The sequence below is a fragment of the Toxotes jaculatrix genome, chromosome 9, assembly GCF_017976425.1.
Source record: "Toxotes jaculatrix isolate fToxJac2 chromosome 9, fToxJac2.pri, whole genome shotgun sequence".
In the NCBI taxonomy this organism is placed as follows: Eukaryota; Metazoa; Chordata; class Actinopteri; family Toxotidae; genus Toxotes; species Toxotes jaculatrix.
The window spans coordinates 5,720,526-5,737,096 of NC_054402.1; the positions used below are offsets into that span (position 1 = coordinate 5,720,526).

Genomic DNA, 16,571 nt, shown 5'->3' on the forward strand with positions numbered 1-16,571 from the left:
CTTTACCACTTCCTAAGATGCCCTGCCATATGAGGTGACTGAGTAACCAAACAGACACGTCCTGCCTGATGACTCGGACTCGGAGAAAACAGACTCAGGGCATCTGAGAAGTGAGAAATGTAAAAGAGATGCATATCTGCAGCGACCGATGCACAGAGGGCTAGTTATTGTTTTAGAAACCAAAGGAAATAAATGGTTGGGTGCTATAGGTGTTGTGTGTGAGTGAGCATGTGCACATGTAATATGAGGGTGTATGCGTGGTAGGCACATGAACATCAGTGTCAGCTGTAGAGGGTGTGTACCTCTAACCATAAACCACAAAACACACACATATACACGTTCACACACACACACACACACACTTTAAATACCTTTATGCCTGATATACAGTCAGTTGATCCAGCTCAATTTCATTTGGTGACACCATCATGGGATGCTCAGGGCTGTTGATTTTGGGTCTTGTCCTAAATGTTGCTCACTGCTTGGAAAATCTGGGTAAGTCTGCGGGGTTACAATGCATCTGTGACTGTCAGCTGTTTATGAGCTTCTTTTACTGGCCCTTAAGGTCTCATTTAACCTGTGGCATTTACACTAAACAGCGCTGCCATGGTTTTCCTAAGTGATTAGTCCAATTATAAATGCACACAGGCAATAAAGCCACATACTGGATGTATCTTGAACACACTAAATAATAACTATTTCTGCATTTTTTTTTTTTTACTGGTTGCATGTTGGTATTGTCACTTTGACAGTTTATTGTTATTGATCAGTGGCGTCATCTAAAACCACATTAGTTCCTTTACAGCCTTTTAAAGTTAATATATGAGGGTCGTTAAGATTTTCTTTTTCTTTGTGTAAGGGGAAAACCCTCTGCAGGCTACACTTTATTTAGAGATGTTTGGTTTTGAGTTCAGTCTTTTTGCGGAGTCACTGAGATTTCCAGCTGGAGATCACAGTTTAAACGTGTGAAAAAGTCTGTTTTCTTTAAGTTTAACCTTATCTTGCGTTTGACACTCTTATTTGTTTACCACATCCCCCATCTGTGGAGGAAGAGTTTCTGTGTCTGTACTTGGTGCTGTGTCTGGAGAGAAAAAGAAGCCCGTGGGACTCAAGAAATATGTTGCAGTGCATGAATACATACTCCATTATTACTTAGTCTGTATCCTTAAGGTGTGTCTTTTCCATGCTTGGCTGACATTTATTTTGGCAATAACCTGCAGGGGCAAATGAAATATGCACCCACTAGTCATAAGTGAACTGATGAAGCACATTTATTTCTCTACCTCTGTGTCCTTTTTTCTTAAAAGGCTTTGGAGGCTCTCCACATTGTTTCCATTTGCTATGATGTACAGTAAGACCAACATCACTTCAACTTAAAGTGCTGGATGCAAACAGTTCACTTCAGACTGCAGCAGCTGGCTGTATGTTCAATAGTTATCCATAAAGCAGTTTAGCAGAAAGTTGTCATCACTTTACTCATCATGCATATAAAGCTGAATAGAAGTTCCTGGCTTCGACTGGCTGATAGGGCAAACTGTGTCCTCAAGTGCACTTTGATGAAGTCAGCAGAGGAAGCAGAGTGAAGGGGACTTGGTATGCATTCGAGTCTGCAAGTGCTGAAACCTGTCAGCTTCTATTAAACGTCCTTTCCTCTGAAACCCCCCCCTAATAGTGGCTGATTTCTCAGCCACAATTTTCTCAGCCTCTTCAAGCGAAGAGGTTGCTGGTGTCTGGATATGGATCAGTACATAACTTTTGGACTGTTTTCATTACATTAACACAATGAAGTTCTCTATTAAAATGGGGGGGGGGGGGGGGGGGGGGGGGGGTGTGGCAGGCAGCATTTATAGAGAGTCACTGTGTGCCACAAAGTCCAGTTCTTGTCATTAGCCTTTTGAGCAGGTTACTACATCTTTGATTTAAATTTCCTTTTTTCTTTTTCAATTTTAATATTCAAAATACCTTTTCACTATAACAATCTGCCCCCCCTCAATATTCAGTTTCCTTCTTCAAATTCCTTTTTCTTTATTTATGACCTGACTATCCTGAGCATTAAAACAATACTAATTTATTTTACATTTTCAATTTTTGTTTTCCTTAAATTCATCCTCTGTAGGTTTATGAGCAAATCACCTGTAAAACTAAGGACATTTAGAGGTATTTAGCTGTTTAATTAATGTTAGCATTTTTACACACCAAACTGAGATAGTGAAAACGGTAAAACAACAACATGTTAGCATTGCCATTTTGTCTGTGCTGAGCACTGCTAACATGGCTTTAGACTTTTAGTCTTGTTTATATTGATTAGTCATTGGCACATTCTAATTGTGATAAAATGACTGAGAGCCTCATAACCACTGACCCGGTTAGTCTGGCTCATCCATCACAGTTTGACTTAACTGGTGAGGGACAATGAGATGAGCAGAAACCTCTTTCACAGGCACAACAATGGACATCTATCAGCCTGCTGTCTGTCCTCTCAGGAGCAAGAAACAATCACATTTTCTCCCCTCAAGACATTTCTGCTTTGCTTGTGTTTGCATTTTCAAAACTGTTCAGGTGAACTTATGACCTTTCATTATTAGGCCACTGAACTCTGTGTTGTTCTGTGTCTCAGGTCTGGATGAAGAGCTGATTATTGAGATCACGCACAACACCACGGCAGTCCTGGGAGAAGACTTGTACCTGAGATGTAGGTATCTGGGGAAAAGTGAGATCCAGAGCGCCGAGTGGAAACGCCAAAAAACTAACTCTAAACAAACAAAATCAAAGGGACTGGCGGGATTTTCAAATGGTGTGCCATTTAACCGCAATGGCTTCTCAGAGCCAGACTCTCTTACCAACCTCACAGTTAAGATGACGGTGCCCAGTGTGGAGGTAGAAGGAGAATACATCTGTGAGTTTGAGTCAGAAGAGGAGTATTTTTGTGACAGCACATTTGTCACTGTAGTAGGTAAGCCAAGCCAATTATGTCTCTAAAAGATTAAAGTCTAAAAGATCATAAATGCTGCACAACCACTCTGACTTTAATTCAACTCATAGATGATGATTCCATCTCTGACCCAAGAAACACCTGCATGGATGACATGTTTGCTTGTTAATTCACAGCTCGGCCTGATATACAGCTCTTCGTGAATGCAGAGACCATAAACGGCACTCACTACCAGTCTGTGTCATGCTCTGCCGTCGGTGGCAGACCCATACCTCAGATCAGCTGGTTGGTCAATGGCCTTCCTCCCCCTGATTACCCCTTCAATGTGAGTGTGAGTAACACTACTCACTCAAACGGCACATTCACCTCAAGCAGCATTCTCCGCTTTCCCACCCACCTGCAGGACGAGGACAGTGTGACCTGTCAGGTTCAACACCCGACCTTCCCAAACCCCAAACTCATCTCAGTGAAGGTGGAAACTTATGGTACGCTCACACTTACAGCTGCGTGTGTCAGTGTTGTTGTGTTTGTGCATCTGTGTTGCTAGGAAGTTATATACAGTATTGTGTTGCATCACCAGTCGCAGTTTTGTAAGCATGAACTCAAAGGGAACAGTAACTGCCTCCAGCTGATTTTTCATACTGCCTCTCTCTGCTCCACATATACAGTGACAGACCATAAATCACAAAGCACAGTGTAACGCATTCATGTGGGAACGCACTCTTTCACTGGTGTCGAGCATGTGGAGCACCATGATGCAGCAACAACCTAGTAACTAATTAATAACAATCACATCATATCAGAGTGCGGCATGCAGTTTGGTGGCTGCATTTCTCCATTTTTTTCCCTACAAAACAGTTTACTCACACAAAGGCTTGTTGAGTTTCACACATTTAAACTTCAGCCTCATAAAGTATTAATGATAAACTGAAAAACTTCAGAACAAAACACCCAGGCTGGCAAGAAACAGCTGGTAGAACAGATACAAATACAGACACAACTTTGGTTTTGTTGTCACCTCAGTTTTTCAAAAACTGACCCAGTAATGTTCCACTTTCCACCCCACATGTAGGCTCTGCATTTCATAGCACATATTAGACAAAAGTAAATATTTTTTTTGTATGGAATAACAAAATACCCATTGTTAGGACCATTTAAATTTGGTAATCAACCTTTAGAGATTCTCGATATTCCACCATACTGAGGAAGATCATATTCACACATTCAGAAAAAAGAAAGAAAGAAATTCTTGAAACGCCCCCTACTGGCCACAGATTACTAATCAGCTGCTTTGCCCTGGAAGAAGTTCAGCACAAGTTAGCTGTTGTTTATCGTTAGTTTTGTTGTCAATTGATATGTTAACTTGTTCATTTGATTAGAAACTTCATTTTTCACTCTTTTTCCTGTTTATATCTGTGTATTCTGTTTCTTTCTAATATGTTTTTATATTAGTGTGTGCATCCACACTTCAGGCAGTGCAAAGCTTCCAAATCCCTGCACAGATACAGTGTATGTTCATACAGCAGGCTGCATGATAACAATCCCATTCGGCATAAGCCAGGCCAGCCAGCTCATTTGTCCATGATACATTCACACTCCACTAAAGTACTGCAGCTAAGGTAATTTTCTAACTGCAGTGGTTAAATCCACACATAACTTTAGGTGTTAGCAGATGGAATATTTAAAACCAAAGTACTTTAACTCACTTTAATCACACAAACCCTTCCCCAGCACCGGAGCTATTATGAGGTGTTAGCTCACTTCTCTTACTCATTAGGGAGGGCTGGCTATTGCATGACACCACAACTTTTATGTATTTGATAATAGACTCTGATCTCTGCTGATTCCCCGTATTAAAGTCTGTGGTTCTCTCAGCTTTGGTTGGACAGCAGTTGGGCCAGACATCTGCTCTCAGCTGCAGCCCAGCCAACAGATGGGACAGGTGATAAGCCTAAGTCAGCACTCCGACAAACCCAAGCAGAAGCCCCTTATGGCCTGTGTTTAGCTAACATTCATCTCATCCGGCCCTAGCTTCCTATTTAACAAAAACACCCTGAGCCTTCACTTGCTATCTGACTTTTTAATTTGCTGGAAAAAACATTAGACCTTGTGAAAGAATAACTCTTCTCGCCTTTCTTCCTGCTCTGCAGCGAAGCCAAACGTGACCATTAAAACAGAGATGGTACAACAAGGAGGAAATGACTTCTGGGTGGTCTCGTGCATTTCATCTGGAGGGAGACCTGACACTGACATCTCCTTGGCTTTGAACACGGGTGAAGAGCTGCAGAGAGAAAACGACACAGACTCAGACATGCAAAGAAGCTCAGTCTTTCTCCCTGCCACAGAGTACGAGGGCCGAAACATCACCTGTGTGTTTGACCACCCCAAATTTACACACAGCGAGTCACGAGTCGCAACACTGCCGTTGTTTTGTGAGTACTATCAGTGTTGCACATTTGAAAAACTTTGCTGATGCTCATGAGGTAGGAGTTACAGAAAACACAGATGCTCTTTTTCATCTACAGATCTGTCTGGAGTTCACTTGTCAGGAATCAGCAGTGACGACTTCCAAGGCAATGAATCTTTAGAGCTGCAGGAGGGACAGAGTGAAATCGTTATCGGCCTAGAGGTCATTGGCAATGTGCCACATTACGATGTTACATGCGAAAAGTAAGAAATATTCATTGATTTAACACAAGTTCAGTTTACTTGTCACGGAGAATAATACTCAAGTGTGAAAAATAACCCAATGATGTTATCAGGTATCCAGGTTTTTATTTATTTTAGTCTTTGAGACTAACAATGTTTTTTTTTTTTTTAAATTTCATATGGGAGGGCAGATGATGATGGAAAAGAAACTTGTAAGCGCTGAGTATTGTCATTGGACAACTGCAGAGTTAAATAGTTAAGGGTTACATCTATTAATTTTCAGCTTTTAATTACCATTAACAATGGTTTTGGCTGATGTGAGACGTCCACATTTGCTTGCTTTTGCAGGCACTTTGCAGGCCAGAGAAAACAGAACTTTCAGAAAAATGTCACTTTCTCTGTCATAATTACGACTTGGATGTTGTGATGTGAATTCTATGTAGAAGTGGGAAAGTTGGGCATGAGAAAAGGTGCTCTGGAGTTGCATTATGGGAAGTGTAGGATCCAGAAATTTTGGAATTTGACCTATGCTTGGGACTAAAGGCCACATCTGCATTGACTGAGACCATTATTCTTTAAATTGTCTTTTGTGATTCCCAGAACTTTTCCAAAGTGAGACGTTAAATCTCTGGAGCATCACTTAAAGACAGAATGTTTTGTCTCATGTCATGATTTTGATGTGCTGTTATTCATATATTTTTTTTATTTAATATTTGATCTATATTTGACTTTTATTTAATTGATTTTATTCTTAGTATCATTATTTTTGTCACTCCCTACGTGGTTGACAGTAGAGAAGAGCCTGATGTAACATCTGGCAACCTCTGGACTGCAAATGCGTTTTAATTTATTTTCTTCTTTTGGTTTTGTCATCAGCATTGTTTTTGTTCTTCTGATGGAAAATATTTAAAAAATAAAAAACAATATGTGGAAAAAACATTTCCTTTTTCAGAAACAAATGGCATCGATACTACTTTTTTTTTCTCACATGCATTTAGACTGAAACAACATACATATCCTGTGGAGGATGTGGTAAGACATTTGGTGGCACCAAACCACAAGTGATAGACAGCAGGAACCAGATTTAGACAGGTTTCCTGAATGAAATAATTGAGATTTTACATTTTTACCTGAAATATTTTTGTTAAAACATTTAAACTTAAGCCTGATTCTCACTTTATATATTTTTTCTTATGTTTCTCTTTAGAGATGATGGGCCCTTACCCGAGGGGTTGGAGCTGGTTGGCAGTAGCCTCAGAGTTCATGGTCCTGTGGAGTTTCAGCATGCTGGCCTGTATGAATGTGTCTTCTCCTATTACCATCTTAAAGCAATGTTGCAGATTAACATCACAGTTCAACCCCATATTCTCAAGCCTGGTGGGTGACACTCTGCAAGTGTTTCTTTCATAATGAATTTCATGGATTATATGTGATATTAATGTAGGACCTTCTTTCCGTGCCCTTCTTCTCAGTTCCTCCCACCATACGAGTGGATTTGCAGACTAAAGATGGACACACGGTGATTGAGTGCTCAGCAGCTGATGCTGTTCCTGCAGCCAACGTATCCTGGCTTCTAGCAGAGGGTGTGTCTGGGGTGTCTTGGTCCAATTTCACTTCTCATAATGGAAGCCACTCTGTCAGGGGAGTTTTTCTCCTCCCTGCCTGCTTGCCCTGGGAGCTCACTGCAGAGTGTGTGATAAATCACCCAGCATTTGAGGAGCCAGAGAACAGAAGCATAACACTCCCTCTTTGCGGTATGTTCAACAAATCAAGTGATGGATAATTCTGTCTGAGTAGCATATTTAAAATATTTGGCCGTGTAAGCTCACTATAGATTTGATCTTTTTCTAAAATGAAACCCCTCACTTCCTGCAGTAACTTCTCTTTCCCACGCAGCTCGTCCTAACATCACCATCAGCTCAAGCACTGAGTGGAAAGACGGTGAACAGTTCACAAAGGTGGACTGCTCTGCAGACAGTGTCACCCCTGCTGCAGCTATAACCTGGCGTGTTGGAAACAGTGACAAGAACATCACCAGTTATCTGTCAGAGCCTGAAGGCCAGGCTGATGGTTTGGTTTCAGCCCGTAGCTCTGTACTCTTCTCGTCCTCTTTGTATGCTGGTCAGAATTTGACCTGCATGGTGGAGCACCCGAGCTTGGAGGCATCAGAAGAAAGAACAATACACATTCCTGTACACAGTACGTTACTTGTTTCTTTGAAATATTTCTCTCTATGACACACACAACCTCACAGAGCTGCTCACATCCTTCCTGCCACCCCTTGTTTTCTTTCAGAAGCCCCACTGCTGAGTGTGTCAGTGGTGAGACAGCGGGACTCTCATCTCTGGCTGGCCGTGTGCGAGTGCAGAGGGGAGGGTGTAGGGACGAACCTCACCTGGGTTCTTCCTGAAAACACCAAAGGTCAAACATCAAACTCAAACTCAGAGTATGAAGGACGCACCATGGAAGCCAGGCTGACTTATCAGTTTCCTTTGGCCCTTCATGAGGGGCAGGACCTGACTTGTGTGTACAAGTTTGAACATGGGATCACAGAGAAGAGGACTCTTCATATCCCTAAATACTGTGAGTACAAAATCAATAAAGTCATATGAATACAAGTACACTTGAGTTATTCCAAATGTATGTTCACATAAAGGCATTCAGATACCCAAAGATACAAGGTTCATCTTCAAGATTCGACTAACTTCTCCGCAGATATCTATGTCAGAGTCGTGAACCACACGACTCCTCTGCAAAGCCGCTACGGTGGTGAACCCATCATACACAGACTCGCTCTCCAGGAAAATCATCACAACCAGAGAATACTGCTCCGAGTCGAAGGCAACGTGCCACAGTATGACCTCAACTGTGAGAGGTGGTGTATCCTCTATCATCTACCCCTCAATCATCATGAGGAAGCACCTGTGCACACAGTGTACTGGGCAAAATTCAGTGTTCCCACCATTTACAGGGGCTATCACAGTTAAGCATTAAGAATTATCAGCCTGAAATAATACACTGCTCAGCCACATCATTAAAACACCAGTTACCAGCTTTGGTGGTGTGAATACTTTGCACAACAGTAATGTTGTAGGGCATAATTCTGACATGAATTTAAAGGAGTATTTTTACATTTTGGAAAATATGCTCATTTGTTTTCTTAATGAGAGTTAGCTAAGAAGATCGATACCTCTCTCGCATTTTTCTGCTAAATAAGCTACAGTCGGGAGATGGTTAGCTTAGCTTAAAGACTGGTGGGAAATTCACCTTTGAGCACCTTCAAAAATGCTGAAAAATGAATGCATTACATCTTGCTTGTTTCCTCTGTACAAAAAAGTGTCTAAATTGTGGTTTTACGGGTTTTATGTGGACCAGTTCTCCACCAGGTGCAGTAACCGTACAGACAGCACAGCCTCTCTTCTCTGCATCTTTCTTGGCAACAAAACAAATAAGCATCTTTCACAAAATGTGAAACTTTTCCTTTAAAAACAAATTCAATTAAGTCATTTGTGTTTCAGGAGCGATGGCTCATTTGTCCGTATGGAAAGGCTTGCAATAGTCTTCCAGTCAGAGCTCACAGAGCAGGATGAAGGCCTGTATACCTGCTCAGCAGCCTTCTATCACCATGTGGCCACAGTCAAGATTCAAGTGGAGGTCACAAGTGAGGACAAACTGTTTGGTAAGTGTCTGCCATGTTGTCTGTTCCATCAACATTCAACAAACAAATCGAAAATGTTTTCTTAGGAAATTCTGATGATACCATCATGCTGAGGTATGTGATCAATTTCACTATGAGGTTTGCTGAGATGAGTCATTTGTCTAATATTTGTGGCTTTGTGCACCGTGTCTGTGTGTGTGTTTTGCAGCGCTGGCAGCCATAGGCTGTATGTCTACGGCCTCGGCCATTGTCTTAATCCTCGTCGTCACTCTCTGGGTGTGCTGGTGAGTTAAATGCCTCCACAGGTGACAGGTTGCAGCTCCGCAGGTAATGTGTTGACGGGCAAATGAGGGCAACCCTGCTGATGCCACACAATATGAGACAAACAGGATGTGTGGATCGTTAACCCAACTCACCAAAACCCCAGTAACATAAACAGGAAGCAATGTGGCAAATGCAGACAGGTGCTGCTGCCACCGCAGCCCTGCTTGTAGACAGGTAGAACATGTTCCCTCTGTCAGTGTGAACAACAGATTTATTTTCCAGTTTCCTGCTTGGCTTTTAGCAATAGACTGCTATTAGTTGGCCGTTTATCATCAATGCCACATTGCCAAAGCAAAGGTAACAGGTTCAAAAAGTCCACATCTTCGGAAGTTATTAGTATAATGAAATTTGAGCTGCCATTCATCAATGAAAAAAAAAAATCCACAAATCCATCTCTTAATCTTATTGCTCCTGGAAAGAATCAGTGACTCACTCGTCTTTTACGACTGATGTGGGATATCTGTCACGATTCTCAAACTGTTTATGGTTTCTGCCTGCAGAAGTTTCCACATTTCCACGTTCAATGCCAAATCTCAACTTTTCTCAAGAATATTTATCAGGATCAAATCAGGCCTCACTTGAATAAAGGTGCTCTGTGCAGCGTAACAGTGGTTCAAAGGCTACTTCAGTAGGCCTGCCTCTCTGGTCAGAACATTTGGTCAAGGTGCCATTGCTTGACAGAGCCTCTGTCCCATTATCCCTTGTGGGAGGGTCCTGTCAAGCTAATTTGGGAAGGTCAGTCAAACAGCGTACAACAAGTGTACACAAGAAAACATGACTCCCCAGGAGAGACGCTATTTTGGGACTGAAGTCAGCCCTCCTCACCCCTACCCTCCAGTCCAGTGCTGGGGACACTTTTTGACAGCAGTCTTCATTGAGTTGATGTCACCTGGGTCATAATGTACAAAGCGAGCTGCTGCTTCTGACATCAGAGATCAGTGATGAGGACTCAGGTCCCCACTTGCCTCCATCGATATTCCTGCCCCATAATGCATTCACACCTGCAACTTGTCCAGTCAAACGGTCTCACTTTGCAAGACTAAGCCACAGTGCCATCTAGTGGTGGTGTTCAGCCCTACAGGTTCCTCAAAAAATCAATAATTCTAAACAGGACTATTCAGATGATTAATACAGCCTTTTTTGGTTTTGTTTTTCAGCACAAGACATGGCAGGACACAGTATAAGGTGTGTTTAAATCATGTTAACATGCATACTTACACATTCACCTTGACTTCCCTGGTTTTGCCCAGTTACTAAGCAAAATAAGGAACCAAAATTAACAACTCCTGTTCCTCTTTCTTCTATCCTTCTCTCTTGCTGATGCACTCTCTAAAATTCAGAAGCAGGAGTCTCTCTCTGCCTTGACAACTCTGATGCAGGAGCCCGGCTCTCCTGAGGTGAAGAAGCCAGATGTGACAGAAAAGGACAGTAAGGAATACTCTCAACTGGTCAGTTACTCCATAGTCATTGATGTGAAGAGTACGGTGTGAAGATAAAGGTGCTTTGCGGGGATTTTGTGTACAACATTTAGCTTTTCATTGTGCACAACCTAGATATGAAGGCTTACTGGCACAGCAGCACTGTTTATGATTTCATTGTATTTTTGTGTGACTGTGAAGTGGAAGCATCCACTGTTTATGTACTGAAACATAAGTTCTTCTTGAAGTTTTTAGTTTTGATTGATTGGCATTAATGATTTGAAATGCATTACTTTTGCACTTTTTCATCTTACTTGAATTTTGTTTTATGAACATTGTATTCTCAGGTATTTGTCAATAAAATCATTCGAATAATTTTTTCCACACTTTTCTGTTTTGTTTATTTTGTAACCATATGACTGCACCACAACAAACATGTTTCCAGATACAGTAGAGATGACTGACAGACTTGGCTACGACCCTACACGCTATCTGCCCTTGTGATATCTTTGGTCGACTAAATTAGGACATTTGCTGTGACAACAAGAGTAATTCTATAAATAACGTTTCATACAGTCTACGATCCAGATGCAGACAGCCTGGCCTCACTTCCTACTTTAGGTCGCAGTGTTGTTGCACCCTCTTGTGGCAAATGATTAGGCACACAGCTGAATCAGGTTTTCCTCATCACACCAAAGATTCCAGTTTCATTTGCAGATTTTCCCTCAGGAATTCTCTACCATCTCTCTTCCTTTACAATTTATCTGGATCCTGTTTAGAAAGGGAACCTGTATGCAGTGATGGCACATAATCACAGATGTGTATTACAGGAAAAGTGCATATGATGCACATAATTCAAGTATGTTGAAATCTGTGAACAAAAATGTATCAAAAGAATACAATACACTTAGATGAAAGTGTAAAACTTTATGATGCTTTAAAAAAATGTCCATTTCTATACCAATTCAAAGAAAATATGTGGGAAAAATAAACATAACGACTTTGAAGTTCTTTAACTTCCTCATCTTTTCTTGTACACACAAGGCTTCAACTGAAGTCCAAATTTCTTAACATTTTCTGGAGCATCTCCGGTCTTCACAAATTCAAAGGAGAAGAAATGAGTATTCTCTGTGTCCTGAAGGAAAAAAGAGACAAAACACCAATAATTCTATACCTGCGACCAGTCACTGGGTGGATGTAATGACATATGACTTACTGTAGCTACTGGCCATCATTTGGTTAAACCCTTGTACAGACTGAGTTGTTTACATGAATAAAACCAGTTTACTACATATTCTGCTCTACCTGAGGTTTCCTGCCCACAGCACCACAGGCAAGTGCTATAAATGATGAAGCTGCCTGCTACTGACTCCCTATTTGAGCAAACAGACTTCTTAAAAGGAAATTATGATACCTATACTCATAATAAATACAGTTTTTTGTAATATTCTTGTATGTTTAATTAAGACTGTAAACCTGAAAACAAGTGAGTAAAATGCAGATGCCAAACTATCACTTTGCTTAATCACGGTTCTCATCATTGGAGTATGAGCCCATTATTTTCTTTTAAAACAGCAGTAAGAATACATGCGCTAACTTCGATAATATTTATATAATAATGTCTTTGTCCCTGTAAACTGATGTCATTTTGTTTGTTGCCTCACCTTGGAAACCATCTTGAATCCCAGATTTGCCAGTGCAGTGATGAAGCTCCGCACGTTGTCAAATCTACTCGCCACCTCAGCTATTTGAAGGACACCCCTGCAATAGTTGTGTAAAACAGTTAGACAGTCATGTAGTGTCTGTACAAAACTAAATTTCCGAATCAGTATCTACTACCTCATTTTTAAGACTCGATTGGCCTCTGCTAAAAAATCTGCCAGGTTGGTCCCCATGAGGGAAAGGCAGAACACGGCGATGTCCACAGAGCCGTCACGAAGTGGGACCTGCACAGACCGAATGTGTTTTATTTTATAAAAAATCACAGAGGAAATGTACTTCAATTAGCAAACAGAAAAACTGCAAAGCCCAAACTCACGTTGGCCATGTCACACACTGTAACAAGCTCACAGGCAGCTGCCAGATCAAAGCTGTGCACTTTGTTCTTCACACTACGTGCTATTTTACAGTCACCACACCCAAAGTCTGCAACCACGAGGGAAGATGGTCTGAAACAAATGATAAATGTGCTTACAATCATAGGAAATCAAACCAAAAGAAACATTTCACCTGTGAGTGAAACTTAAGTTACAATCTAGGCAGATCTAAAGTTCACAGAACCACAAACAACTAATGGGTTTGGCACAATATTTCATCTTTTCCCAAACTGCTGATGCTAACAAGGTCATCTTCTCAGAGCAGTAAACTGAAGCATCATTAAACACCCACAGAGCAGCATTATCTCCTGCATGACTCCTCGCTGTCAAAATGTCTTCAGCAGAGTAATGTAAGGTGTTTACTGTTTACAGCCGATAAGTGATGTATATAATGGGAGCCTTGGACCAGCAACACAATAACCCGTGTCAAGAGGAAATGTGAAGAATATCTTATTCTCTTGAAGATGTAAAGAGACAACGCTTTAAATAGCTTTGGGAGAAGGATGACACTAAATCTAAGGATGTAACTATGCATTTTGTGTTTGAAGATTCTCTAAATTCTTCTCTCATCCAGGTCATGGTATTTCTAAATGCTATACAAAAACAACTGGACTTGCTTGAGGTTCTTGACAATGTTTCACCTCTCACCCAAAAAAGCTTTGGCCTTTGAATTTTTTTAGTGCATAGATTTTTGAGCTTCGACTCCTTTGTTATGCATACTGTAGTTCGACTTTCACATTCCTCAGGAAAACCTAAGAAATCACAGATGCAATATTACATGCAAAATGCTGGACCACAGCAATGATGAAGAAATCTCACTTTTGCCGAATGTAAGCGATGATGGCGTCCACTGGATTGGCGGGCCACCTCTGAACCTGTGCAGTGTATCCTCTGTGGTAGATCCAGAAGGCCTGTGGATCCTGTTTGAACATCTGCTTTGCCTCGTCACTGGATGTGCTGTACAAAACCTCATTAATGTAGCGGAAACGAGCCGACTCCAAACGCTGCTCCATGCGGGACCTGAGGGTGGCAGAGCGGTCCTGTTTCACCTCTTCTTCTGGTACTGTCGGCTCGTCTTTCTGCTCGACAGGAGTCTCTTGATGGTCTGTTTCCTTACTGTGGAGCATTTTCCGCAGCTTCTCTCTTTTCAGACTCTGTTCTTTGCTCAGCTCGGGGTTTGGTCTTTTCATGGGTAACTTCTGCTGATCATCTGCGATCTCAACTTCAGGTTCATATCCATCAGCTGAAGATTTAGTTGCACCTTTTTCAACTTTGCCAACCTTTGTTTTTTTCTCTTTTTCAGTCAGTTGCTTTTCCTCTCTCAGTGTTTGTTTCTCCGATGCACAGGATGTGTCAGTGTCCTCTTCAGTCTTTTTCCTTTTCTGTGGTTTAGGTTCTTTCTCCTTTTTCTCTTTCTGGGCTGCTGTCTGAGTGATTTTTCCGCTGCTGTTGTTGCTATGTGGATCGGTTTTTACTTCTCCCTTTGGCTTTTGTTGATCTACAGATTCTGCTTCATTCTCTTCCTTCTCAGATTTATTCTGGCGGTATTTATTTTTACATCTCCTCTTGTTCTTCATTTTGTTTTTCCATTGTTTTCTGCTGAGTCCCTCTGTGTTCTTTGCTTTGTTTAGGTTCATCTTTGCAGATTTTGTTATTTCTTCATCCTTTGTCTCCACTTCAGGGCTGGCTTTTACTTTCAAGGCCTCTTTAGAAAGAAAGAAAACACATTGAGATCGAACATGGACATCGTTCTATTTCTGAATCAATTAAGTGTTTATTAACCAAAATGTGCTGTGCGTGAAAATATAATTGTGTCATGGATTAATTACTCACTAAATTTGTTGCCTTTGTTTCTCTTTTTTGTCACAGGTTTTTCCTCCTTGACACTCTGATCTAAGTCTCCATTCTCTTGCTGCTCCTCTGACGTCTCTGCATGTTTTCTTTTTTTCCTTCTTTTCTTCTTTTTCTTGGAGTGTGACGGAGCCACTTCTGTCTCACTGTCACTGTTCTGCTGGTGATCATCGCTCTTCCACTCTGGTACTGATCCCAGTGTCTGCAGGGTCCGCAGCAGGCTCTTTTTACCAACGACCTTGGACTGATCAGGGGAATATAATCAGTTCAATTAAATAGTCTTTTAACTAAACAATGTGTGGGCTGATGTTGGGCTGGGTAATATAGAAAAAAAAAGTTTCAAGATATGCAGTAAACAGCCCAATACTGATACAGTCTAATACTTTACAAGGAGATTTATGTATGGACTTTATATGTGTATGCATGTCCATGAATTCTTGGTTAGTTGATTTCTACATATTTCTCCCAGATCAGAAGTCATTTTAAAAAAAAACTTGGTCTCGAATCTCAAACATTACTCTGGGAGAACTTGGGACTTGCTTGCTGGGAGAACTGCTTGGTATCATGAATTTAGGCAACCCAGGGTTAGAGGTGAAACTGTTAGTCAGTTATAAGATTAGTCGATTAAAAAATAATAATAATACTAATAAGAAGAAGAAAATTAAAAATGACCAGCAACTATTTTGACAAACAAATAATCATCCATTTCATTTCCACTGACCAATCAATCAGTTAATCAAATAATAATCGACAGTGTTGAAAATAAGCATTAGTTGCAGCGGTACTCAGGATATTTAAGTACATTTTTTGAATGACAGATGGTGCTGATATATTACCCAGCCATAATGTAAATACAACTTGCTTGCAGCAGATAAACAAACTGAACTTTATTGTACCTCAACGTGTGTGCCGTTGTTCGCCTTCTGGGTGTTTTTGGGGACAGTTTTACTCAGGATTTGAGCGTCTTGCCCGTCACTCCAGTCTTCATCCTCATTAAACATGTTTTCAGAGGACTGTAAGGAACACACACGTCCGTAAATCACTGGTGGGGATCAGGAAAATCCTGCCTGTGTCTCCTTTTTGCCATCAGCACGTTAACTGTGCTAATGCAGTTACTCACCCTTTTCACTTGTCAAACAGCTCGCTGCGTTGATGCCGGTGTTCACATGCAAACGTTTTATTTAACAAACATGTAACTACATTCAAAAGCTGCAACGATCTCTTGTCAAAAAGCAAAAGCCACGTTGGTTCGTCTCATGTGCGTGCAGGAAGCAAAACAGAAGCACAGGCGCATGTGGATGATGCAAGCACGCCAGAGATTTGTGGGAGATGTAGTTTTGAATGGTTATCCACTGGGAACAAATAAGTGAATTGTAACATTACCAGTTTAGTTGCTGTTATACACACTGAGAAGAATTGTCCATCATTTTATTGACACATTAATGCAGACAAACACACACACACACACACACACACACACACCAGCAAGTTTGCATGGTGCATTTTGCCTTAATTTTGCCGGATGCAGGCGTGAGGTCCACCTAGTTGTTATAAAAATAAAATCTAAGTAGACCCACTGCGAATAATTAAAAATAATAATAATGATGAATACATATGACCTGAGGCGGTGAATATTTTGCCCT

At 41.1% G+C, this 16,571-nt stretch overlaps 2 protein-coding genes across 3 annotated transcripts; one reads left to right on the forward strand and one right to left on the reverse strand.

Annotated features, from left to right (window-relative positions):
* Positions 1–370: 370 nt before the first annotated feature.
* Positions 371–11,357, forward strand: si:ch211-149e23.4. 2 transcript variants are annotated; one of them, XM_041045671.1, is made up of 14 exons: positions 371–495; positions 2,618–2,953; positions 3,109–3,417; positions 5,083–5,364; positions 5,458–5,602; positions 6,789–6,958; positions 7,054–7,335; positions 7,478–7,780; positions 7,877–8,164; positions 8,297–8,456; positions 9,100–9,260; positions 9,448–9,523; positions 10,721–10,748; positions 10,904–11,357. In XM_041045671.1, exons 1-14 carry the CDS (start codon positions 429–431, stop codon positions 11,051–11,053), a joined length of 2,757 nt encoding a protein of 918 aa, XP_040901605.1. In that variant the 5' UTR covers positions 371–428; the 3' UTR covers positions 11,054–11,357. The 2 variants fall into 2 exon arrangements, with proteins under 2 accessions (XP_040901605.1, XP_040901606.1); XM_041045672.1 differs by lacking the exon at positions 371–495 and having other exon boundaries at positions 2,814–2,953; positions 3,109–3,217; positions 3,336–3,417.
* Positions 11,358–11,366: 9 nt separating this feature from the next.
* On the reverse strand, positions 11,367–16,202 carry rrp8 (ribosomal RNA processing 8). Its single transcript, XM_041045673.1, has 8 exons — positions 16,049–16,202; positions 15,825–15,941; positions 14,911–15,172; positions 13,897–14,782; positions 13,020–13,149; positions 12,821–12,927; positions 12,646–12,742; positions 11,367–12,116 (listed from the first exon to the last, which is right to left on the reverse strand). Exons 2-8 carry the CDS (start codon positions 15,927–15,929, stop codon positions 12,003–12,005), a joined length of 1,701 nt encoding a protein of 566 aa, XP_040901607.1. The 5' UTR covers positions 15,930–15,941; positions 16,049–16,202; the 3' UTR covers positions 11,367–12,002.
* Between the last annotated feature and the right edge of the window lie 369 nt (positions 16,203–16,571).